Source organism: Xiphias gladius, chromosome 2 (assembly GCF_016859285.1).
Source record: "Xiphias gladius isolate SHS-SW01 ecotype Sanya breed wild chromosome 2, ASM1685928v1, whole genome shotgun sequence".
NCBI lineage: Eukaryota > Metazoa > Chordata > Actinopteri > Istiophoriformes > Xiphiidae > Xiphias > Xiphias gladius.
Window position 1 is genome coordinate 8,160,469 of NC_053401.1, and position 21,009 is coordinate 8,181,477.

Below are 21,009 nucleotides of genomic sequence, written 5' to 3' on the forward strand. Positions count from 1 at the left end.
ATTTCTTGGCAACCAGCAGCTGGGAGCAGTGACTTCCTGGAGCCTTGTCGTCACTATGAAGTTGCCGGGGAACCAGGAAAGACTTAAGAGAGAGTCAGTCTTTATTAAGTTAAGCTATTTGCCTCTTGGGGTTAGCTGCATACTTAGCCATGAGTGGTAGCTAGTAAGCATACAGTATTCCCCAAAATGTTGAAATGTTCTTTTAATGCAATCTTTGAGGTATGGAAGACAACGCAAACGTAATCGTCTGCTTGTGTTTGCGCGCATCTGTCGGCAACATGATGAAATGGCCCTTTGTTGGCAATTTCTGTCCTCATCAGGGACCACAGAAAGGTCAGTGGGCCGATGGAGAGACCCTGTTGGCTGCTGGGCTGCTCACCTGGGTAGTACCGAGCCAGTCCGGTGGCAGAACCAAACACCTGCCAGAGGAGTGAGGGATCTTCCTCTTTGTTTTTCCGGAAAACATCCTCCAAGGCTTCTGTCCAATTTAACTCATTCAAAATGATGGTAGCTGGAACACGAACACACACACACACACACACACGCACACACACACAGAGGGAGAGAGAGAGAAAGATTAAATGAGTCATATTTGTATAGAAGTACAAAATCATAAAAATCACACATGCACAAAATGTCAATGCTTTTCAAAAATCATTTACTCTGAAAAAGAAATTCTGAAGAGGGAGACACCATGTTTGAAAGTCTAACACATGTACACACACACACACACACACACAGATTTGCAAGTATTAGGCTACTGACATTGATGGCTGAGAGGAAGCCTCCTCATAGATATTGAAACTGACGTCAATCTGCTTTGATGAGACACTTCCATTTCTTTTAGTGTTTTGCTCTCAAAACACACAATCAAAAAACACAACAAAATCTACAACAGTGGAAAGTGAGCTCAAGAGAGGAGAAAAGGCACAGGGGAGAGAGAGGGGGGGGGGTTAAAACAGAGTGATTCAATCGGAAATTTCTGGAATAAGACAAAACCATCCTCCGGGTACTCAGGGGACAGACCTACTGTAAACGTTTTGTTTACCTGTTTGTCTGCAGGAGCTCTTATTGGCTTCATGCTCCAACAATCTAGTTTGATCCAAAAAGGCAGCGCTCTGCCTGGAAGAGTGGGCTGCATGTCAAACTGACGCTGTGCATGACTCATGCTTGTGTGTGTGTGTGTGTGTGTCTCTGTGTGTGTGTGTGTGTGTGTGTGTGTGTGTGCGAGTGTGTTTGTGTAAACTCCCCCTATCTATGTGTCCTTGTGTGTGTGTGTTTTTGTGAAAGCAACTAGATTAAATAAACATGAACCAAAAATAAAATAAAAAATTAATCGTCAGGGCGCGACAAGGGACATCCAGTAAATATGGGGTTTGCTGAGGCAGAGTCATACGTGACAGATTAAAAGTAGCTGTGTGGTTTAAAGTAAATTATGATGAGTTAGTGTGAATCACCTGCACCCGTAACTCAGTTAGAGAATTATATTGGCAACTCAGCAAGAAGAAGCCCGAGAGAGGGAAGGCATGGCAGAGGGAGAGAATGAGAGAGAAGAAACTCAGAAAATGAAAATATTTATTAAATATATATTTAATGAAATCACAACACACAGGTGTCACGTACATATGGTTAGAGTCAGGGCAATATTACTAAATATTAAAATCTCCTCCCTGTAAAAAGCAATACAATTCAACAGCACCACGCACTACACCAAAAGAGACCAATATAACCTCGATGCGGGTTGGATTTATTATAAGGCTCTATTAGACTGCACTAGCTTCAGCCAGGTGTATGTAATAAATTGGCAGCTAATGTACATGATTTGATCTGTGTTGAACACTTTTATACATACAGGCAAAAAAAAAAAAAACCCAACAATTTCAAGTTGTATGAAACTTTTACAAACTTTTATAAAAACCTTGCAACAGCAGATTCTAAAAAAAGCATTTTGCTTTTGTACAGTGAGTACTAGTCTGTTTGGAGCCCGTAAGAAAAAGTCTGCTCTTTTAGCAAAATAAACAAGCAATGCCTGGCCATAAAACTTAGAAAAACATTGCCTTTTCTGGCTGATCCTTCCTCCCCTTCATTTTCTCTGCTCACTGTCCTGTAGCTCTCGTGCTTCCTCTTGCCCCTTGCTGCGTCCCATCCTCACAACCTCCTCCTTCACCAGGGCTCTATTTCCATGCTTTGTAGGATAAACAGAGAGTTTAGGGCAGGCTTTAAATGGCTCCCTGTGGTATTGTAGAGCAAAGCGTGTCCCAATGATAAGTGGTGACAATTTGTTCAGGCCTGATCTCTCTGCTCCCCGAGGATGGCCCTTAATGGATTAGTCTTGCTGGTTTCCGTGACATCTGTAACCAGAAGTCTCAGGGTACGAAGACCTCATACAGGAAGCATTGGTATTTTTCGCCCCCCCCTCTAGCTCATACTGAACAGTTAGGAACGGGCACACTCAGTATTTCATTTGACCAGCAGCTGCCACCGCAGGAAGTCAATGCACTGACCATCCCATTAGATGAGCTGTGTGTGTGTGTGTAGACATGATGAGGAAGAGAGACAAAATAGACGGAGAATGTGTCACCACTCACTGTGTTTTTGTGTAAAATTGACAAACCCATTATAGCCTCACAAAGGAATTTGGATGCAGACACACACCGCACACATAAACACACACACCCCCACAAGGGCAGGTCAGGCACTACTGATGAGCCTTTAGCAACAATATCAAAAGGCACGGCAAGGCAGTGTCCTCTAATCTCAGCCCAAATGCTGGAACAAATTACTCTTTCAGTGTAAACAGATCCATCTCTTTGGAGATGTGTCCAACGCTGGCTCGAGGTCAGCATGATGAGAGGAAGAGATGAAAATAACAACAGCGACGCATACTCTGGTCAGCTCTATTTGTCAGGCGTGGCATAATGTCCGGAGGGATCCTGGCAGGGGTCCTGAGTGTGCATGTGTGTATACTTAGCGCAGAGCAACAATCATGAATATTACCAATGTCTCAAAGAAAAATTGATCTCAGTAAAAGTTTTTTTTTTCTATTTTCTCTCTATTATGCCATTTACTTCCCTCTGACATTTTGTCCTCAGGATCGTACATAATTCAGTATTGTTATGTTGAAGGTGCATACTGTGACAGAGGAGGGTTGAATAAAAGTGGATCGACTAATAAGCTACGACAGCTTCCTTCATTTTGTTCAGCACTGTATAGACAGCTTGCTATCGGTCAACTGTGCAAGTGTGTGTGACAAAAGTCACCAAAGCTGAACTTTAAGTGAAGATTTGTGCAGATTTACTTTGCTCCCAGCAGTGACTCCACTGAATTTAAATGTAGGTGTTACCAGACATTCGGTCAACAAATTACAGGTATACATTTTGTTGTCAGTCTGTTTTATAGATAATTGTGGGTAAAAGGCTGGTTACAGGACTAAGCTTAATGGGTCTGGTTTTAAAAACTGAGGATGAGGACTGAAATATCACTTTTCAGATATTAATGAATTAAGAAAAAATGCCAACAACAGCCATGGTGGGCTCATAAATCACACAATTCAAATATCACATTTTTAACAAGTGAAAACGTGGGAGATAAAAAAAAAAAGAAAAAGGAAAAAGAATGAGTCATGGGACAAGAAGATGTGGGAACAGAATATAAAAGAGAAGGTACTAAATATTCCCTGTGAGGCATGTAGATGCTTTAAAAAACAAATCAAATCAGGATTCTGGCAGTGACTGGTGAGAGTAATGGCGGGTGGGTGGCGCGGCGGGAGAGGAGGGAAAGCTGCACGGTGCCATGCCAAGCGATGCCCCGTGGTGTTCCCTGCCATCAGCTAGCCGGTGGCTGAAACTGCCTGCACATTTGAAAGTAATTACATGGTGGGGGCTAAAGTGGTGGGAACCTGCAATCGTCATCGTATCAGAAGGGGCCATCTCCTCGGTGATACTCCGCCAGTCACTACTGGTTGTGTCGTGAGCATGAACACATCCTTTCATAGGCAGCACTGACACCCACTGTAGCCTGCAACCCACCTTAAGACCACCGATTCAACAGAGACTGGGCACCCCCATATAATGTATCTTTCCTCCATCATACACTTTTTTTTTTTTTTTGTCTTGACAGTCAAAAAGGAATAGTTCCTTAACTTTTTAGTAAATACAAAGGACAACACACTGGCAGCCGGTATTTATGGCAACACATACCAGCGGCGTATGATGCACATCAAAAGCGTTGTTCTTATTGTTCGTCACGAAGGCCCACGAGACACACACCATTCTATTTCCCATCGTCAACACGTGTCAGCTCTCCAGAAACACAGCAGTTGAATCACACACTCAAGGTCATCACATCCCAGTTACTGTACCCTGACTGCTTTATCTGGTTGTAAGACACTTCTGGTGCGTGCTATGGCTGCCAAATGACACGATGGTATGTCAGGAAAGCTTATGAGTCGCATCGCCAAGCAAACCCTGAAACTGTCATGTTCTGCTACACCAAACAAGAAAGGAATATCTATCAGAAACAGTTTGCTTTACTATTTTACGCTGCAATTTATACCGAAAAGGACAAAAAAAAAAAAAATAAAGTGCTTCATTTGGATGAGATGTTGGATAGATAGACATGAACAACAAGAACTCTAAACTCTGCAGAGAGAGCTGGAGGTGAATGAACTTTATGGGTGACTTAAGCTGAACTGTGGCTATGTTGGATTATAAAACAATCCTCATCCACTGCATATTTTACTGTAGCTGCTGCTTTCAGACATTTTTTAAAAAAAAATCCATATTTCTCCAATTACGTGATGTTAACATTCTGGCTTTCAGTCCCGGGATGGTCCAGTGATGTGAATATAAATGGATGGTAATGTGCGGGGACCATCTGAAAAATAGGTAATCATTTAGTGATGCCACTGCGTTAAAAGCTGAGTGTAGTTACTATAATAAATATGTGTGAAAACCACCCAAGGGACATGGACACACATACTTGACTCAGACTTTATTTCTGTAGCATGAGAAAGGTGTTGAGGTCAGGAAGGTGAGAAAAGCCCCTGTTGGTAATCTCCATTGCTTTGAGATCACACACACTCAGTTTTTTTTTTTTTTTTTTTTGACTGACCGCATTTTTAAACTTCACATGGATCATTAGGTCGTAAAGTTTCCACAAGATGATATTGGTTACCATTACCGAGAAAGAATTCAACAACACAGTGTGTGACATTGCAGAAATCCTTCATTATTTTCTAATAAGTTTTATGGATAGACAAAATACAATCACAAGAAAGAAACTTTCTCTGGGAACTTTCTGGCATGAACGTGAATCCCAATCAGCTGATTAGAACATCCTGGGGAGGCATCCAACTTGTGGCAAGAACACAGGCAGATGTAATGAGAGTGAGAGGGGAAGGAAGGACGTTGAGAGGAAGAGATGGAGATGAAGATACCTCATAGTTTGGTAGCCAGCATTGTAAATGAAATAGGACGTGTGTCAAGTGGCACAAGAGTGCAAAAAGAAAAAAAAAAAAATCAATTTGTACGCTGTGAGCTTTGCCACAGGGACCGTTACTTCAAAATAAACACACTCACACACACAGTGTCACAGTATCGCAGCACGTCACAGAGTTTGCGTGTCCTGGGCTGACAGGTGCCACACAGCGTTGATGCAAAGGGGCATCAGACGAGCCTCGGATCTCCTGCCAAAGCCGCGATGCTCTCCTTTCATTGCATCCACCCCAATCTGCCTAACGAGCGAAGACACGCATACACAGCCATTAGATCCATACACAGTACAGTAGATGCATGCAATGTGATGCACACAAATACCGACTCTCACAGCCCAAGTGTTTCTTCCTCTCTCTATCCCTGAAACACATTCACACACACAGAGACAAACTCTATTTCATCTCCAGTATACATGCCCGCACACAGATAAACACGATAATGAATCCCAGTCTGACCACCCACACTGGATCAGCGGGGGAGAATAGATTCCAATCAGCAGGACTAATGCGGGGGTGAAAGACAGTAGCACATTTGTCTCCATACACCCCACTATTAATATGCTTAATAAAGTGGAGCAAGGGATGGGGGGAGGGGAGGATGGAGTGATGGGTGTTGGGGTGAAGCGGTAGAGCTGTAAAGGAAGGGACGCAAAGGAAGAAGAAAGCAAGGTGGTGAAGAGGAATGAAAAAAGAGCAAAACATGACAAGATAAGTAGGGATGAAGCTGGGGGAAAAGGAACTGAAAACCAAAGCAAGGAGAAGGGAAAAAGAGGAAAGGGAAGGAATGACATGGTGTAGAGGTTGCAGAGAAAGTACCACAATGAAAGAAGAAGAGGTGGATGACACATCGCTCCTTCAGCATCAGTAAAAGCTACAAGGACGCCACCCTTGTCTAGACAAAGTCCCATAATCAAGTTACCAGTCCTCCCTCCACACAATAAGATAAAACACCAGGGCGTGTCTAAGTGCGTGTGAATCCTCCAGAGTGCGCGCAAACACACACACACACACACACACACACACACACACACACACATTGCCATGGCAACGCCAACAGTGCTGGCCAGCCGAAGTGGCATCAGTGTGGCAGCCCATCCTTGGAGACAGAGAGAGGGACAGGGAGAGAGAGATGGGACCAACAACAGCCCGGATTCACAACTGTGCCAACTGGAGCTCCACCGAGACGCTACCCTCCAACACCTGCCTGAGAGCTGGAAGACATCAGACAGATACAGCTGCAGTAGAGAACAGTTAAAATATCACAATTACGAAAAAAAAAAACCATATACCTTTAACAGTATCTGGCCATGCAGAAAGTTCTGGTCCGTCTGAGATTTCTGCCTCCACCGCAATACAGATGAAGTGAGTTAAATCTTATTCTGGCACTGAACACATTGAAATATTACATTTATATACTTTTCTAGATAATCCCAACCAAAACAAATATGTAATTAAAAATAAAAGAGAAGAAGCGATTAGCGAAGCATAAAGGTTGGAAGCAGGGGGAAACAGCTAGCTTGGTTTTCTATATAGTTCAAACGTGCTGTATGTCTACCAGCACCTCTATAGCTTGATAATCAGCCCCCAGAAATAAGGCTAGAAGGGGGACTGATGAAAGCAGCTCTGCACTCATGTGTTAATGCAAGCAAGGCTGAAATACTTCCCGTCCCCTAACTGAACAAGCTGCACTGTCCAGTTAGACATCTGGGGAACACATACACAACAAATTTTGCAAACATCCAGCTGAGTTCAGCATTATAACGAGAGAGAGAGAGAGGGGAGAGAGAAAGAAAGAAAGAAAGACAGAGGCCATATATAGTTAGATAAAGAGAGCAAAAGACAGACTGATGACTCACACTAGGAACAACCCCCTCTTCCAACACCCCAACCCCTCCCCCACCCTTGCATCATTATAACTGCTGCTTGTAAAAATAACTGAGTGCATTTGGCCATTTGGCAATGACAAAAATGTCTGCACAGTCAAAGGCCTCAGAGGCCCGTCACTCTGCACATTTATAGTCCAACTTCTGGGGAGTGACTCACTGTATAAGGACATTAAAGTCATGTGACTGAGTCCACTGCATTTAGCAGACCCACTGTGATGACCATTAGTGAAATTGATATTGAATGCTCAATCACTGCCAAGGAGGCTATTAGCTCACGCTGTATGCCTGGGTGTAAGGAAATTATTCAACTGTTTTGACGCCTACTAAATTTGTGTGGAGTTCAGTGAATATGTAACATGTGGAATTATGTCATTTTAGCTATGAAGTCTCACATTAAACAATTTGAACAATGAATTTACAATACTAGTTTTCCTATGCCAGTTCTAACTTAATATTCGCTGTTTTCTGTCATCGCAGGTTTCCCCTTCATGTTGACTCCATTTTCTGAAGCCAGTCTGTGTCCTCTTATTGCTAAGCCTCCTTTCTGCCATACTGAGCGTGTTCATGTATGTGTTTATGAGTGTGTCTACAAGGAAGGACATGACCTGTACTGCATGTTTTGGCATGCAAGTGTGTATCAGGACATGTCCGCATTTTGTGTGCATCGGTCGGTCAGTCCTTGCAATGTACTCATCAGTGTCCTAGAGTAAGAGGCTAATAGGATATGTCTGTGTGTGTGCATGTGTGAATGGGCAAGCATGTTCTGCTCTTGTTTGTGTATGTAGTCAGACAGCCATACATTAGTCCATTTAGCTCTTCTGAGGAAGCTTTGGCACGTTTAGCATATTTTCTGTTTTCAAATCACTGGCAAAAGGATAGACCAAAGAAAAGAAATACCAAGTCAACACCCATTTCAATATTTCAAGGAATTTAACACAGAATATTGAATACTAGACCACATACGAATACCTTACTCAAACACTCACCTCACCATCAGTAAAATACACCACCGTGTATAATCTATCATATCGTTTTTCACTTCAGCGTTTCCAAGGACGCATGTAGCAGTAAAGGGCTACAGCCTGCTGCAAATAATAAAATTGTACAGATCTTGTGGACAAAACACTTGATTGGCATATTACTCCATAGAAAATAGACATCTACAAATTTAATTTAGATTGGTATCAGTGTTGTCCTAATTCATAAAAAAAAAAAAAATCCAAGATAGTCATGCGAAAGCCATTACCCTGATAAAATAAATTTTACACTAACGTCTGTTTCACATTTAGCACTGTTGGGTCATAAAGGATAAAAGTTCAATTATGTGGTTCTTGATGACTCAAATTTGTCTGAAAGAGTTTAAGGCTGACCAAATTCAGTAACAGCATTCTTTATTATACCAGATTTTATTACTTTCAGCCAAATCTAGTTTGACTGGTGGCCTGTCCAGTGTGCTTTCCTGCGTTATGTCCAATACCTGCTGGGAGAGGCTACGGGAGGGAGGGGTGGACAGTTCGCCCTATGAAGTTATAGCTCTAACTTTAGATCAGCTTGAGAGAAGTGAGAGAGGTGTAATTGGACCACACAGTGGCAGCAGATAGAAAAAGGAGCTATGGAAAAAGTGTCCTAGAGCTCTCTAACCCCAAATTTTTCACCAGTGCGAGTTGTGCATGAATATGTGTTATATTTCTGCATATAATGTGTACTTGTTAGCATGTGTTAGCATGTTTACCCACCTTTTATAAGGTGAGTAACCATGCTAACATGTTAACTCACTTTTATAACGTGTACTTGTTAGCATGTGTTAGCATTTTTACATTTACATTTGCTAATCAGCACAACAACAAAAAATACAGCTAAGGTTAATGGCAATGTCATTAGCTTTGGGTATTTGGATAAATCAAAATTTTGACACTCAATGAAAAGTCAGGGGATCGCCAAAGTTGGTTCTATTCATCCTGAGTGGAACAGGAACATCTGTACCAAATTTTATGGCATTTCATCCAGGAGTTGTCAATACGTTTCACTCAAAATCACAAATGTCCATCTCATGGTGGCGCTTTAGGATACATCATTTGGGCAACGTGAATATCTTTACAAAATTTCCTGGCAATACATCCAATAGTCGTTGAGGTATTTCAGTCTGGACAAAAGCAGTGGACTGTCAGGCTGACAAACATGACCAACCAAGAGACATTGCCACCCCTGAAGCTACACCACTTGCATGGATAAAATTTAAACTATGCACAGCACAACGTTGATAAGATGACAATAATGACCAAGAAAACTATGTCAAGATACTGAATAAAAGCTGTAAAACAGGAGCTGTGATAAACAGACCAAAACAACTGAGAATAACTTCACACTAGTACAAAGCATCCACAAAAAGACCTATCAGGCCCTGACATTCTCTACGACTGTCCGGAGAGGTCAGCAGGATCAGCAATGAACGTGAGGGAAAGGAGCAGCTGGTGACCAGGGTAATGAGGGGGGCTTGGGTGTGTTGGCCATTGGCTTATTGGTATCTGGACTATATATAGACTAGAATGGCCTAGCCTCGGTGTGGAACTGTCTACACTGCAGACAGTGCTGGGAGGCAGAGCTCCACATCATGGAAATGCACTGCAGACACTGGACATAGTGATGACAGGGATCATGTGAGAAAGAGAGCAGGGTGGAAGGTGGCGGTTGCTATGTATTACTATTTTTTAATAGATCGATTTATAGACAATATGAGAGAGATTATGCATTTCTCTACAATGCATGCGTGTGTGTGTGTGTGTGTTTCAACTTACAGCCTTCATATATATCCGTAGGGATGTGGACAGCGGTGGTGTTGTAAGAGACAAGTCGTTTGAAGTCGGGGTCTATGTGGAAATCATCTGGAACATATCGGTTCTTCTTGTCTGTCTGATTAAGCTGCATAAAAGGGGAAAAAAAAAAAAAACCTGGAGTTTTTTTTTAAACCATCCTGCAAAGCATTTTTTTGGCTTAAGAGGGGTCTGTGCAAGTGTGTCCACCCTCGGATTGTAAACAAACTGTATTTGCAGTTCCTCGTTACTGTGAATGACAAGGTGTCGGTGCATTCACTGAAATGTCATTACTGATGGATAAAGGCTGAGAAACTGAATCTAAATTTTGGGCAAACATAAACCCAACAACCCAGGCATCCACAGAGACAGAGAAAGGGGGAAGAGTGCCTGTCAGTCAAATACAGAGTGACATTAGTGTGCTGTGGGTGTGTGGCTCTTTCCCAACGGGACATTGGAGAGGAATTAGATGCTGATCCCTGTTTATCAGAGCAGACAGATGATGTCAGGCCACGGGAGGCATTTGGTTCCTCACGTGTACATGTTTCTGAGTGAGGGGCCCAAAACATACACCAGCCCTAATGTAGAAAAAAACGGCGCTACTTTTATGCACAAGGATACCTCATCATGGTATGGATAAAACGACAATAATTCTTATCCAGCCAACACACACATTAAAAAAAAAAAAAGTCACTAAATTTGAGTTTAACAGATCTTAAGCAAAATCAAAGCTGAGGGCTAAGCTAAAATATGTAGAGGATGCTTACAGGCTATCAATAAAATCTACAATCAGGTTTGTTGCCATGGTAATAACCTCTTGAGGGCTGGATATGGGTTGTTTGTGGCATTTTATTTGAGAATTTGCATCTTTGATATATATATAATAATATCAGAACGGCGGAGTCAACTAGTACTTACGTCATCTTTGGCGTTGTAGTAAACAATTTTGTCAGCCTGAAAAGAGATTGAAAGAGAAACAGGAAAAGAAGAACAATAAGTGACAAACCAGGGGCAGTGCACACCTTTGAAGAGTAACTTAAGACCAGGCTAGAAAAACAGTGCTTCACTGCCCTCTCTGGTCGAAAGCTTCAAGTGTGTTTTACTTCTGACCACCATTAGCATCAAGTGTGCTTTGTGACACCTGTAACCGCACCTGACAGTGATGCCACGGTGCACTGACAGACGTTGGAGGGGCGGTCACAGATGTAAACATTGTAGTGAATCAGTCCATCCACAGCTAAATCTGGCCATTAGTTTTAAAAATACAGTCCTTTTTTTATTGGATGAAAAAAGGTCGAAGGGAGCTAAACTGATGGACAGGCTAAAAGAGTCTGTTTTAAAAAACAGCTTAAATCTGACCTAAAAATTACAGCCTTCATATACATCCCTAGGGATGTGGACAGCGGTGTTGTAAGAGACAAGTCGTTTGAAGTCGGGGTCTATGTGGAAATCAGCTGGAACATATCGGTTCTTCTTCTCTGTTTGATTAAGCTGCATAAAAGGGGGAAAAAAATATATATATATATATATTTTTTTTATTTTAAATAACAAAGTAATTAAAACTACCATACCGGGAGGTTTTTAAAGTTACATCTGCAGCTCTGGGTATAGTTTGAATCTTGCTACATTTCCTTGCAGCCCGGTGGCCTGTGTTTGACGTTGAGGATCTGTGAAATAAGTGGTGTTGTTTTGCTCTCACACTGCTGGGCTCCCTGTCAGTACACAGGCCAGCAGGGTGCTAACGAGCTAGCCTAGCTGCTGACATACGGATGCCCCGGAGCCACAGAGTTTGTTCACTGACTCCCACCACCTGCCCACCACCTCTGGTGCTGCGAGCCAACAGGGCGGCAACTCCTCCTGCCACTGCTACTGTTACCTTAGCTTAAACAGTTTGTAATTAGCTCACAATAGGTAATCAAGCTGGGTAAACTGTGCCAAATGTTAGCATCTGCTCTCGGTTTTGCTGCTTTGCTGCTTTGTGATTTAGGACCAGGAAATGTGTAACTTCAACTTTATATACAAAGAGTAGGCGTGGGGCACATATGCTGATATGCACATGCAAGCAAGAATATAAACAGCTGATAACAGGAGACTCTCCCATGATGTCTCTGTCAGATCATGTTACTGCAGGCGATGTGCACCTTAAGAGGTGACGATCACATTAAGGTTACACCATCACACCCCTCAGGGGAGGCTACTGTGTGCAAGAACATTTAATGTGTGAGAGATGGAGAGAGAGAAGGAAGAAGAAGGTCTGAAAAATAAATAAGTGATTAATGCTATTGCTTATGTGGCATGTAGTGATGGGTGTGCTGTGTACTGCCAAATGAATGTGTGTGTGTGTGTGTGTGACCTGTATCTATCTTGTCTGGATAAAAAGAAGCTTTCTGATGTACTGCCATCTGATCTCTGCCAGGTGTAACTGCAGTTCATGTTCACATTTGTAAAAGTCTAATGACTCATCAATTATGAGATCCACTCCAACATCATCTGCTCCCGTCCGTTACGGTGCTTTTCCTTCGCAGCAGCTGCAAACCCTGGTTTGTCAACAGAGTTGTATAATTTGACCTTTTTTTTTTTTTTCCCCCTCAAATGAAAGTTCATACGGGTAGTAAAGCAACACATTTAATGATCTGCAATGTTTATTCGTGACAGTTCCACAAATAACCCGCTTGTACATAAAATAAGATCAAATCAGAAAGGAAGTGTTAAAAAGTCAGCAGGGAGAGGTGCCCAGTAGAACTGGCCCAGTTATCAAAGGTGACAGAGAACAGACGCATGCGCGTGAACATACACACACCTTACACACAGGACACTATACGTTGTATTTGAAATGCCCCTGATTTACTGTGGAAAAAATCCAAACAGTATATTTACATGTTTGAGCACTTCTTATATCAGGATTAATGTGCATTAAGCAAAGGTAGAGGTATGACACAAAAACAGATCAAATGTATATTCATTATTTTTTTTATTCATTTGAGCTAGATAATGAAAGTTATTTAAAATGTCATCAGGTATCAGGCGGATTTACATGCTCTTTCAGCTCTGATCCAGATTTATCAAGTCAAAGATGCTTCAGTATTGGGTGTAATCACATGGTAGAGGCTGCACTGCCTATTGAATATGTAGTTTCATTTAACGGAAAATCCTATACAGGATGCCCACATCCCATGCTATAAGATTTTGAATATATTTATGACACCTATTTAGGCCTATTTGCTTTGTAAAGACACACAAAGACCACATACACATATACAGTGCACAGAGTATATCAGCCTCTGATATATTCAAAAAGAAAACAAATGATCTGCGTGCGATGAAGGCACCCACAGGTTCATGTGCGGCTAAGCTAAGTGTAAGCAGCTGGAGATTTTTTTCTGTCAACTGTAGAAGTAACAAACCCTGATAAAGTCTCAGTACTATCAAAATGAAGCCACAAAATGCCATAGTACATATCCTACTTGGCTTTATAAAATCAAATACTAAAGCATAATAGCGGTTACTTAAGTCTTCAATCAGAGTCTGAAAAGACGCTATTGATCTCAGTGAAATATTGAGCGACGTCCTTGGCTAAAATATGGACTTCAAGATTAAATTAATTTCTCTGTAAAGTAAAAAAATGGATGTTCAAATAATCACTCCTGTCTAATACTGTGATTTAACCTGGCATTAAAAATTTGGACGTTTTGACCCTCACAAATTTTAAATTTAAAGTGTATCCAATATATTCTGATGAAGCTTTAATCAAAAACAACTGATTTGTCAATTTACGATATGCTAACACCGATGAGAGAGTTAGCCAGTGGTTCCATTACGAGTTGTTAAGTGTCATTCGGAAGGCTATAAATACACTCTAACAAGTTCTCTGTGAATCTGCCATCTTTGGGAACTATGATTATGTATATTGATTCCCTACACACATCACACACCTATGCCTCTTTACGATGGAAGAGAGATATTTAATTGGTTCAGGGATGCAGGAAGGACAAAAATTAATTACGCTCGCTAGCCAAGCATCCCGGGCCAAAGGAATATCAAACTCGGGGACTAATACAGCAGATAAATGACTCTGTCCCCAGAGAGGATATTTCCTTCCCTGTTTTCTAAGTGCAAGACAGCATGCAAGACGTTGAATAATGGGAAACTTTTAATGGAAAAGAATCATTAAGGTTTGGCAAATAACACTGAGGAGTTTTTTACGCTAACAGGCTAAAGTTCTTCCACCACAGAACACAAAGTGTCATTTGTCGTTGGTTTAAATGGCCTCAAAGGGCGTGGGGCTTTTTCTCATTGCAAATTAGAGGAAGGAAGTTGGCAATTTGCATTTACTATGAAAAGGCCGGGGATAAAAGACAGCGTTACGGCCAGCGAACAGCCGAGAGAGCTGCACTGTGATTCCCATTGTGGAATGGGGTTCGGCACTCATTGGGCCAGCAATCAGGCAAAGTAACCCTATGAGTAAAATAATAGTGTGTTCATATTATTTGCTGTACTTTCCCTTCTAATGTATTCTTAATGCTATGGTTAATGGACAATATCAGAGAGTGAGCATTGGTGTGCGCCTGTGTGTGTTCATCATAAGCATGTCTTGTTGTTTTATGCCTATTATGTAAAATAATGTAATTCAATCTTGTATAAAGTCATTACAGCATGACTGCCATGGTAATGAGATTTGCCATCCAATTATTACAATCATATTGGATCATGAATAACATGTCCCTCCCCACACTCCTCTTTTGGAGTTCACGCCACCACTTGATCTATATGTAATGCAGCCAGTGTTAATGAACATATCAGATCGGGCTCCCGCTGCTGACTCACCTCACTGTCGTCCCTCCACTCGTGCTCCATCTGAAACTTTTCTGCTTCTGTTGCCAGCCTCTGAGAGAAGAGAGAGGAAGAAGAAGCAGAGAGAAATACAGTATGTTAGCCCATGCTTAATATTCCTGTAAAAACTTTACGATTTTTTTTCCTGGCTCTAAAAAATGTAAAAGTCATGGGCAAGACAGCCCATCTAATAGACAACGTAGTGGAGAATACGGATAATTAAATACCGGGGTTACATGTGAAGTTATGGCATCTAACCCTATGACAGATTTAAGATGGTGCAGCTGATGCAGGAGCAGAGTGTTCAAGCGGAAAAATACCTGATTTTCTCTCAGTACCTGCAGGTATGAAGTAGGACTAGCTGTGACACAACGTTGCACTAAAATAGACACACACCTATTCCATCTTTTTCCAGATCTGGTCCTAATGACTAGGTTAATGGGTTTATAATGGGCCCAGCGTTGAATCTGTACCTGGTCCAGAAATGCACTGTACTATTAATTTCCCCTGGGAAATATCAAATCCAGCTCTCACTGCTTGTGTGCACGGCACAAAGGGTTTCAACTCACACAGAAAGAGAGGAGATCTGATGGGCCAAAGGAGTGAATTAATTTATGAGATGAGAGGAGGAGGGGGTTGAAACAATGAATTATTGAATTAATTCTGCTGTGAAATTAACAAGACAGTGACAAGAATCAGAGGAGCAGAACAAAGTCTGATTATGAATTGCATACTGGGATGTTACTTGAAGCGTTTGGGGGCAAACTCTGACACCAACTCTGCATTTCCCATTGTTCGCAAATTTCGGAATCACTCACCCAAAATCACCAAAAATCTTATACCACTTAGCTGCTATCGTTGTAGCCTCACAACAAGAGCAAGTATACATAATACGGTTAAAAAATCAAGAGAGACAGCAGTCTGATGGTTAAGAGACATGGAAGAAGGGAGAAAACTTAATTTAGATACCCTAAGATAACGCCAGGCCACTTTCTTAGGCATCAAATTGTGCCAATTTTCCTGGAAAGCTAAATTAAGATAAAACAAATTTCATCCATGTTGACCTCCAAACATCTTATAGTTCATAAAACAAACATTTCCATAGCAGTAAAGCTAATGGTTATCATCCCTCTGTTCCTACACTCTCCTTCTTTCTTTTAAAACAAAACCCTCCCTAAATGCATAATCAACTGGCACTGAGGCAACATCTTGATTGTGAATGCTCCCCTCCTGCAGATCTGGCTTCAGATCGCACGTTATGCCTGTACACCATGATGTCCCATAATGCATGCCGGGGGGGTGTGACACTCTTGTGGTCTGAAACGCGGTTATCTCGGCAGCCTCTCAGCTGGGTCCCATTAGGGTGGAAATTTTGCAGCGGCTGTCGGAGAGGGTGGGACCTCGTTTCTAGCGGAGGAGCAACGGTGAGACAGAGCTACGCGTGTGTCTGTGTGGTTATGGCGGTGGAGGAAAGCTTTACCGCATCATGAACACTAAACGTCTCTGTGCGTCGGTGTGTGTCTGCAAGAATGCATATGTCACTTAAAAGAAAAAAAATAATTGGGCAACATTTATGACACTTCTGGTATAGATCCTCTCAGTTGGCCACCCAGTCTCCCGTTGCTACATTAGACCTTTATGTTTGTGACTCTCCATGCATCCGCACAAAAGCATTTGTAGTTTTTTTTTGAGTAATATGGGTCTCGACAGGTGGGTCATGGTGGTCTTTTTACTGCACATGTAAACACCCAATGCCTTTGCAGATCTAGTTTCCAGTTGCCACTGGCAACCAAACTGCACCGACTTAATGAGAATATACTCGGTTTCCAGTCAGGTCATTATTGGTGTGCAAAGAAACATTGGGGCGTGTGTTTCAATCAATCTAATAAACTACTTAACTGATCCCGTGGTTACAAACCCATCAATGTCGATTTACTCTGGAAGCACTCTTTTTCAGGCTCAAAGCATCATCGAAAGAATGAAACACGATATGAGGCCCAGAGGTTTATCCGTTTTTCTGAAGGCCAGACAGAAGCAATTTGCACAGAACTGCCACCATTTACACAAGTGAGCGTTGATATCAGTCATAGAAGTCATATTTCTTTAATAGGCTGTCCACACCAGGTGCATTTCAGCTATGTTTTTCAGCCTGACAGGCTCACACACTTCATAGGGAACAGATACACTTCGGTATTGTTTTTTGCTGTCCACACTGACCCCATAGAGCCTTCACACATGTAGCCGTAGCTAAAAATGTATTGTTTCGTTTTTTTCAAATATATTTTCCTTCAGACTCACGTGCATAACTTAACTGATTTTGTATGGGGCTGTTATCTACTGTTTGCTTCGGATTACTTAAGGGACCTGGAGAACCCCGTCTTTTGACTCCTCTCAGCCAAAAGCTACAGCTGTCTCAGTCTCGCAGCATGGTCATGCCACACCTGCGGGGGCGTCAGAGATACGGGGTTTCACAGGTGGAAGTGCCACATGAACACATGTCAGATAATAAGTCAGATCAACTGGGAGGCAGCACAAATTCGAAAGCGCTGCAAGTAATGAGAATGAGTAAGTATGGCAGAAAATATGGACTTGCTAATGAGCTGGCATAAAATTTTACGATGTAAGCAAGCAGCTATAGAAGGACTAGTGAGAGCATATTGCTGAGGTACAGATAATGAAGTGTACATATGCCTGTGTGGTTCGGTTTTGCCTGAGACTAAAGAATCAGCCCATGGTTCCAGCTCCCGTGTGGGCAACAGGGACACATCTAGCTCTGGTACCATCTATCTGTTTTAAGTTAATTGTCAAATGAGGAAACAAAAGGTCAACATGTGTAGTCACTGGGGTCGAAGAGACCGAGAACTTAATAGGAGGTTTACTGGCACATGTACTACAAATATGAAGTGTGAAGAAAACACAGAGAGAAACTGCAGAGAAAACTGAGTTGTATTACTGACAATGAGCAAGCGAGAAAAAAAATGATTAACAAGCGGCAAGTGACCACTTTATAGCAAATCCACCGTATACAAACACGCAGACTGTGTATGTTTGTCTGCTGTTCGGAGATAATGAATCACATCTACTGTAATGCTTTAAACCTTCGACTGATGTCGCTACACGAAGATCCGAATGGAGTGATTTACGGTACAAAAAAACTGGACTTCTGAGGAGCATCTTCTCTCATCTTATGTGTAAATAAACTGAAAGCACGTATAAACTATATTATTGTATGTACAAAAATGAGCCAAAAAAATACCAACACCTGAGAATATTAAAAAGAATAAATCTGACAAATAATATTCTTTGTGTGTATTTGTCTATCATACAAACACATGTACCCTGTGATACCAAAGCAGGACCCTCTGTTCTCGGTGCCAGGAACTGCTCTTGAACACAGCATTGTGGATTTATAGTATAACCTTTGGTGTCTGCCTTATTCTCTCTACTTCTGGTGTCCCGTTGATGTCGGAGAGTGGGAGCATATTCTTTCCAGTTATCAATCCCAGCTCCGACTAAGTTATAATGGAGGAAGGACCCGTCTGATTTAGATGAGTCTTTGTGTGTAAGTGCCGAAGGGGTGTTGGAAGGGATGGAAGGCAGAGAGCAAAAGGTAGGTGAGAAATAAGACCGATCAGTGTAGTTTAACTATTTCTTTTTTTTCACACAGGTACATGCAGAGTACAAAAGTTTCCCTTTATGTCTGTGATCTAAGAACACTGGGTTCCTGATTTAAAACGTTGTGCTCTGCAACTCTTCTGATTTTGCATTTCGTAAGCCCCACACAGAGATGTACCGTGCAAACACGCACACTTCCTTTTTCTGACACACGTCCCTGGCAGTTTGATTAGAGCATCTTGTCCTGCCAGGACAGAACATAGACACACGCGCGCACACACACACACACACACACACACACACACACACACACACACACACACACCTGCCATCTTACTGATGTGTAGGGAGGCACGGGAGAGCAAAGGAAACATGAGCATCTGCTGTGGTGACTGGCAGCGCTTTAGTCGGATCTATCCTGCTCAGCCTGTAGGGAGCCAGGAGGAGAGTGGCGAGAGGAAAAAAAAGAAAAAAAAAAGAGAGAGCGAGAGAGAGAGGGATACATTTGCACTCATACACACGACACACACGCAGACTGGCACAAGAAAGAAAACAAGTGTACAGTAGTAAGCGCATGCAATTTGACAGGTTAACCCTATTTACAACAACCCTGGTCTTTTATACAGGAAATAGCCTTCACCAACATACCTACTCCACGGGAGACAGTTGTTAGAGCATAGCGTTAGAAGTGCTATCCACTACTGTGGACTGGTTTGACAACTCATCTCTCCTGCCGCAAACTCCTCCAGCTGAGCACGCTATCTGGGTGCCAGCTGGCTGCAAACAACTCCCAATTACAGCTGTACCTGGCTGCAATGTTGACATAGTGGTTCTGCAAATGCACACACACACACACACACACACATCTATGCCCCCGCACAGATTTACTGTATGTCAACACACGTCTCAAAATAATGTCACAGTCTCTATCCCCTGCGACTCGGCTTTTTATATAACTAATGATCGGAGGAACAATTAGCTGGGTGATGCTTCCTTTAGCTACCACTTCAAGTGTGATAAAGCTGAGACAGTGTTTTGGCAACAATAATTTGAAGAGTGGATTTATTGTCAGCAATCATTTCACACTCCAATTTGTTTCAGTTATAGTGCTCATTACACCGAGCTGTTGTTGATATATCAAGCTGTTGAGAAAAAACACAATTTCCAAATTCTGCAGACAAAAACAAAAAAAAAGTCAACAAAACAATGTTACTTATAATTTTGCAATTGCACACAGACACATTTATTCTGTAGCGCAGCTGCTGCTGTCTATGCCTGAATGGAACTGAATGCGAGAGCGAGAGGGGGAGCAATAATGAGTGTGACACATCGAATGTACACTCCCTCTCTGTATGCGTATACTGTACGCCTGATAAGTTTCACGTAGGAAAACAGAAATGACAAGCACAAAGAAAGAGCAGCAGAGACACGGTGAGGGCAACAGCTGGGCGGACAATAGCAGCCAGACACACACACGCGCGCGCACGCGCACACACACTCCAGGAAGTGGTGAGTAATGAGTCACTGGTGGCCACTCTCTATATGTCGTTGATTCAACACATAGATGGTTTTTGGTGAAAGGGACAGAAATTTGCAAAACAATTGCATCACACTCAGTAAAACACTAAAATATTTCCCACCTACTATGCCCGTACTCTCATAGGTGTGACACTCTCAAAGTTGGTGGCTGTGTATCTTTAAAAAGGCAATGTACCACCAGGATAAAATGATTCCTCTCCATTTTGTTTGTGGAAAAGTTTTTTTGAGCTGGTAAAATTTGCAATATGCTTGGCGATAGTTTTGTGGATTTTCCAGACCATCTGTTTTCAGCTTCTGTGCGCCGCCCCCTCACTACTTACTGTGCATACATTGTCGGTTGAGGTTGCCGTTTTTTGATATGTTTCGTACTCCTCCGGCATGGAAAAGTAGAGCAGGAGGGCAGCCACTTTGGCTCAAAGCACTGGGAAGAATGATCCTGGATCTATAAGTTTAAAGAGAAGAGTCTGACAATTTAGTGTGTGTGTGTGTGTGTGTGTGTGTGTGTGTGTGTGTGTGTGTGTGTGTGTGTGTGTGTGTGTGTGTGTGTGTGTGTGTGTGTGTGTGTGTGTGTGTGTGTGTGTGTGTGTGTGTGTGTGTGTGTGTGTGTGTGTGTGTGTGTGTGTGTGTGTGTGTGTGTGTGTGTGTGTGTGTGTGTGTGTGTGTGTGTGTGTGTGTGTGTGTGTGTGTGTGTGTGTGTGTGTGTGTGTGTGTGTGTGTGTGTGTGTGTGTGTGTGTGTGTGTGTGTGTGTGTGTGTGTGTGTGTGTGTGTGTGTGTGTGTGTGTGTGTGTGTGTGTGTGTGTGTGTGTGTGTGTGTGTGTGTGTGTGTGTGTGTGT

General features: G+C 42.3%; 1 protein-coding gene across 4 annotated transcripts in view; it reads right to left on the reverse strand.

Moving 5' to 3' along the window:
- Positions 1-21,009, reverse strand: part of cacna2d1a (calcium channel, voltage-dependent, alpha 2/delta subunit 1a) — a 93,614-nt gene that overhangs the window by 41,864 nt on the left and 30,741 nt on the right. For all 4 annotated transcript variants that reach the window (XM_040144698.1, XM_040144691.1, XM_040144683.1 and 1 more), the window contains exons 4-7: positions 15,015-15,074; positions 11,109-11,144; positions 10,176-10,299; positions 380-511 (exon numbers count right to left, since the gene is read on the reverse strand). In XM_040144698.1, the coding sequence (XP_040000632.1) occupies positions 380-511; positions 10,176-10,299; positions 11,109-11,144; positions 15,015-15,074 (352 nt within the window). The remainder of the gene's footprint in view (positions 1-379; positions 512-10,175; positions 10,300-11,108; positions 11,145-15,014; positions 15,075-21,009) is intronic.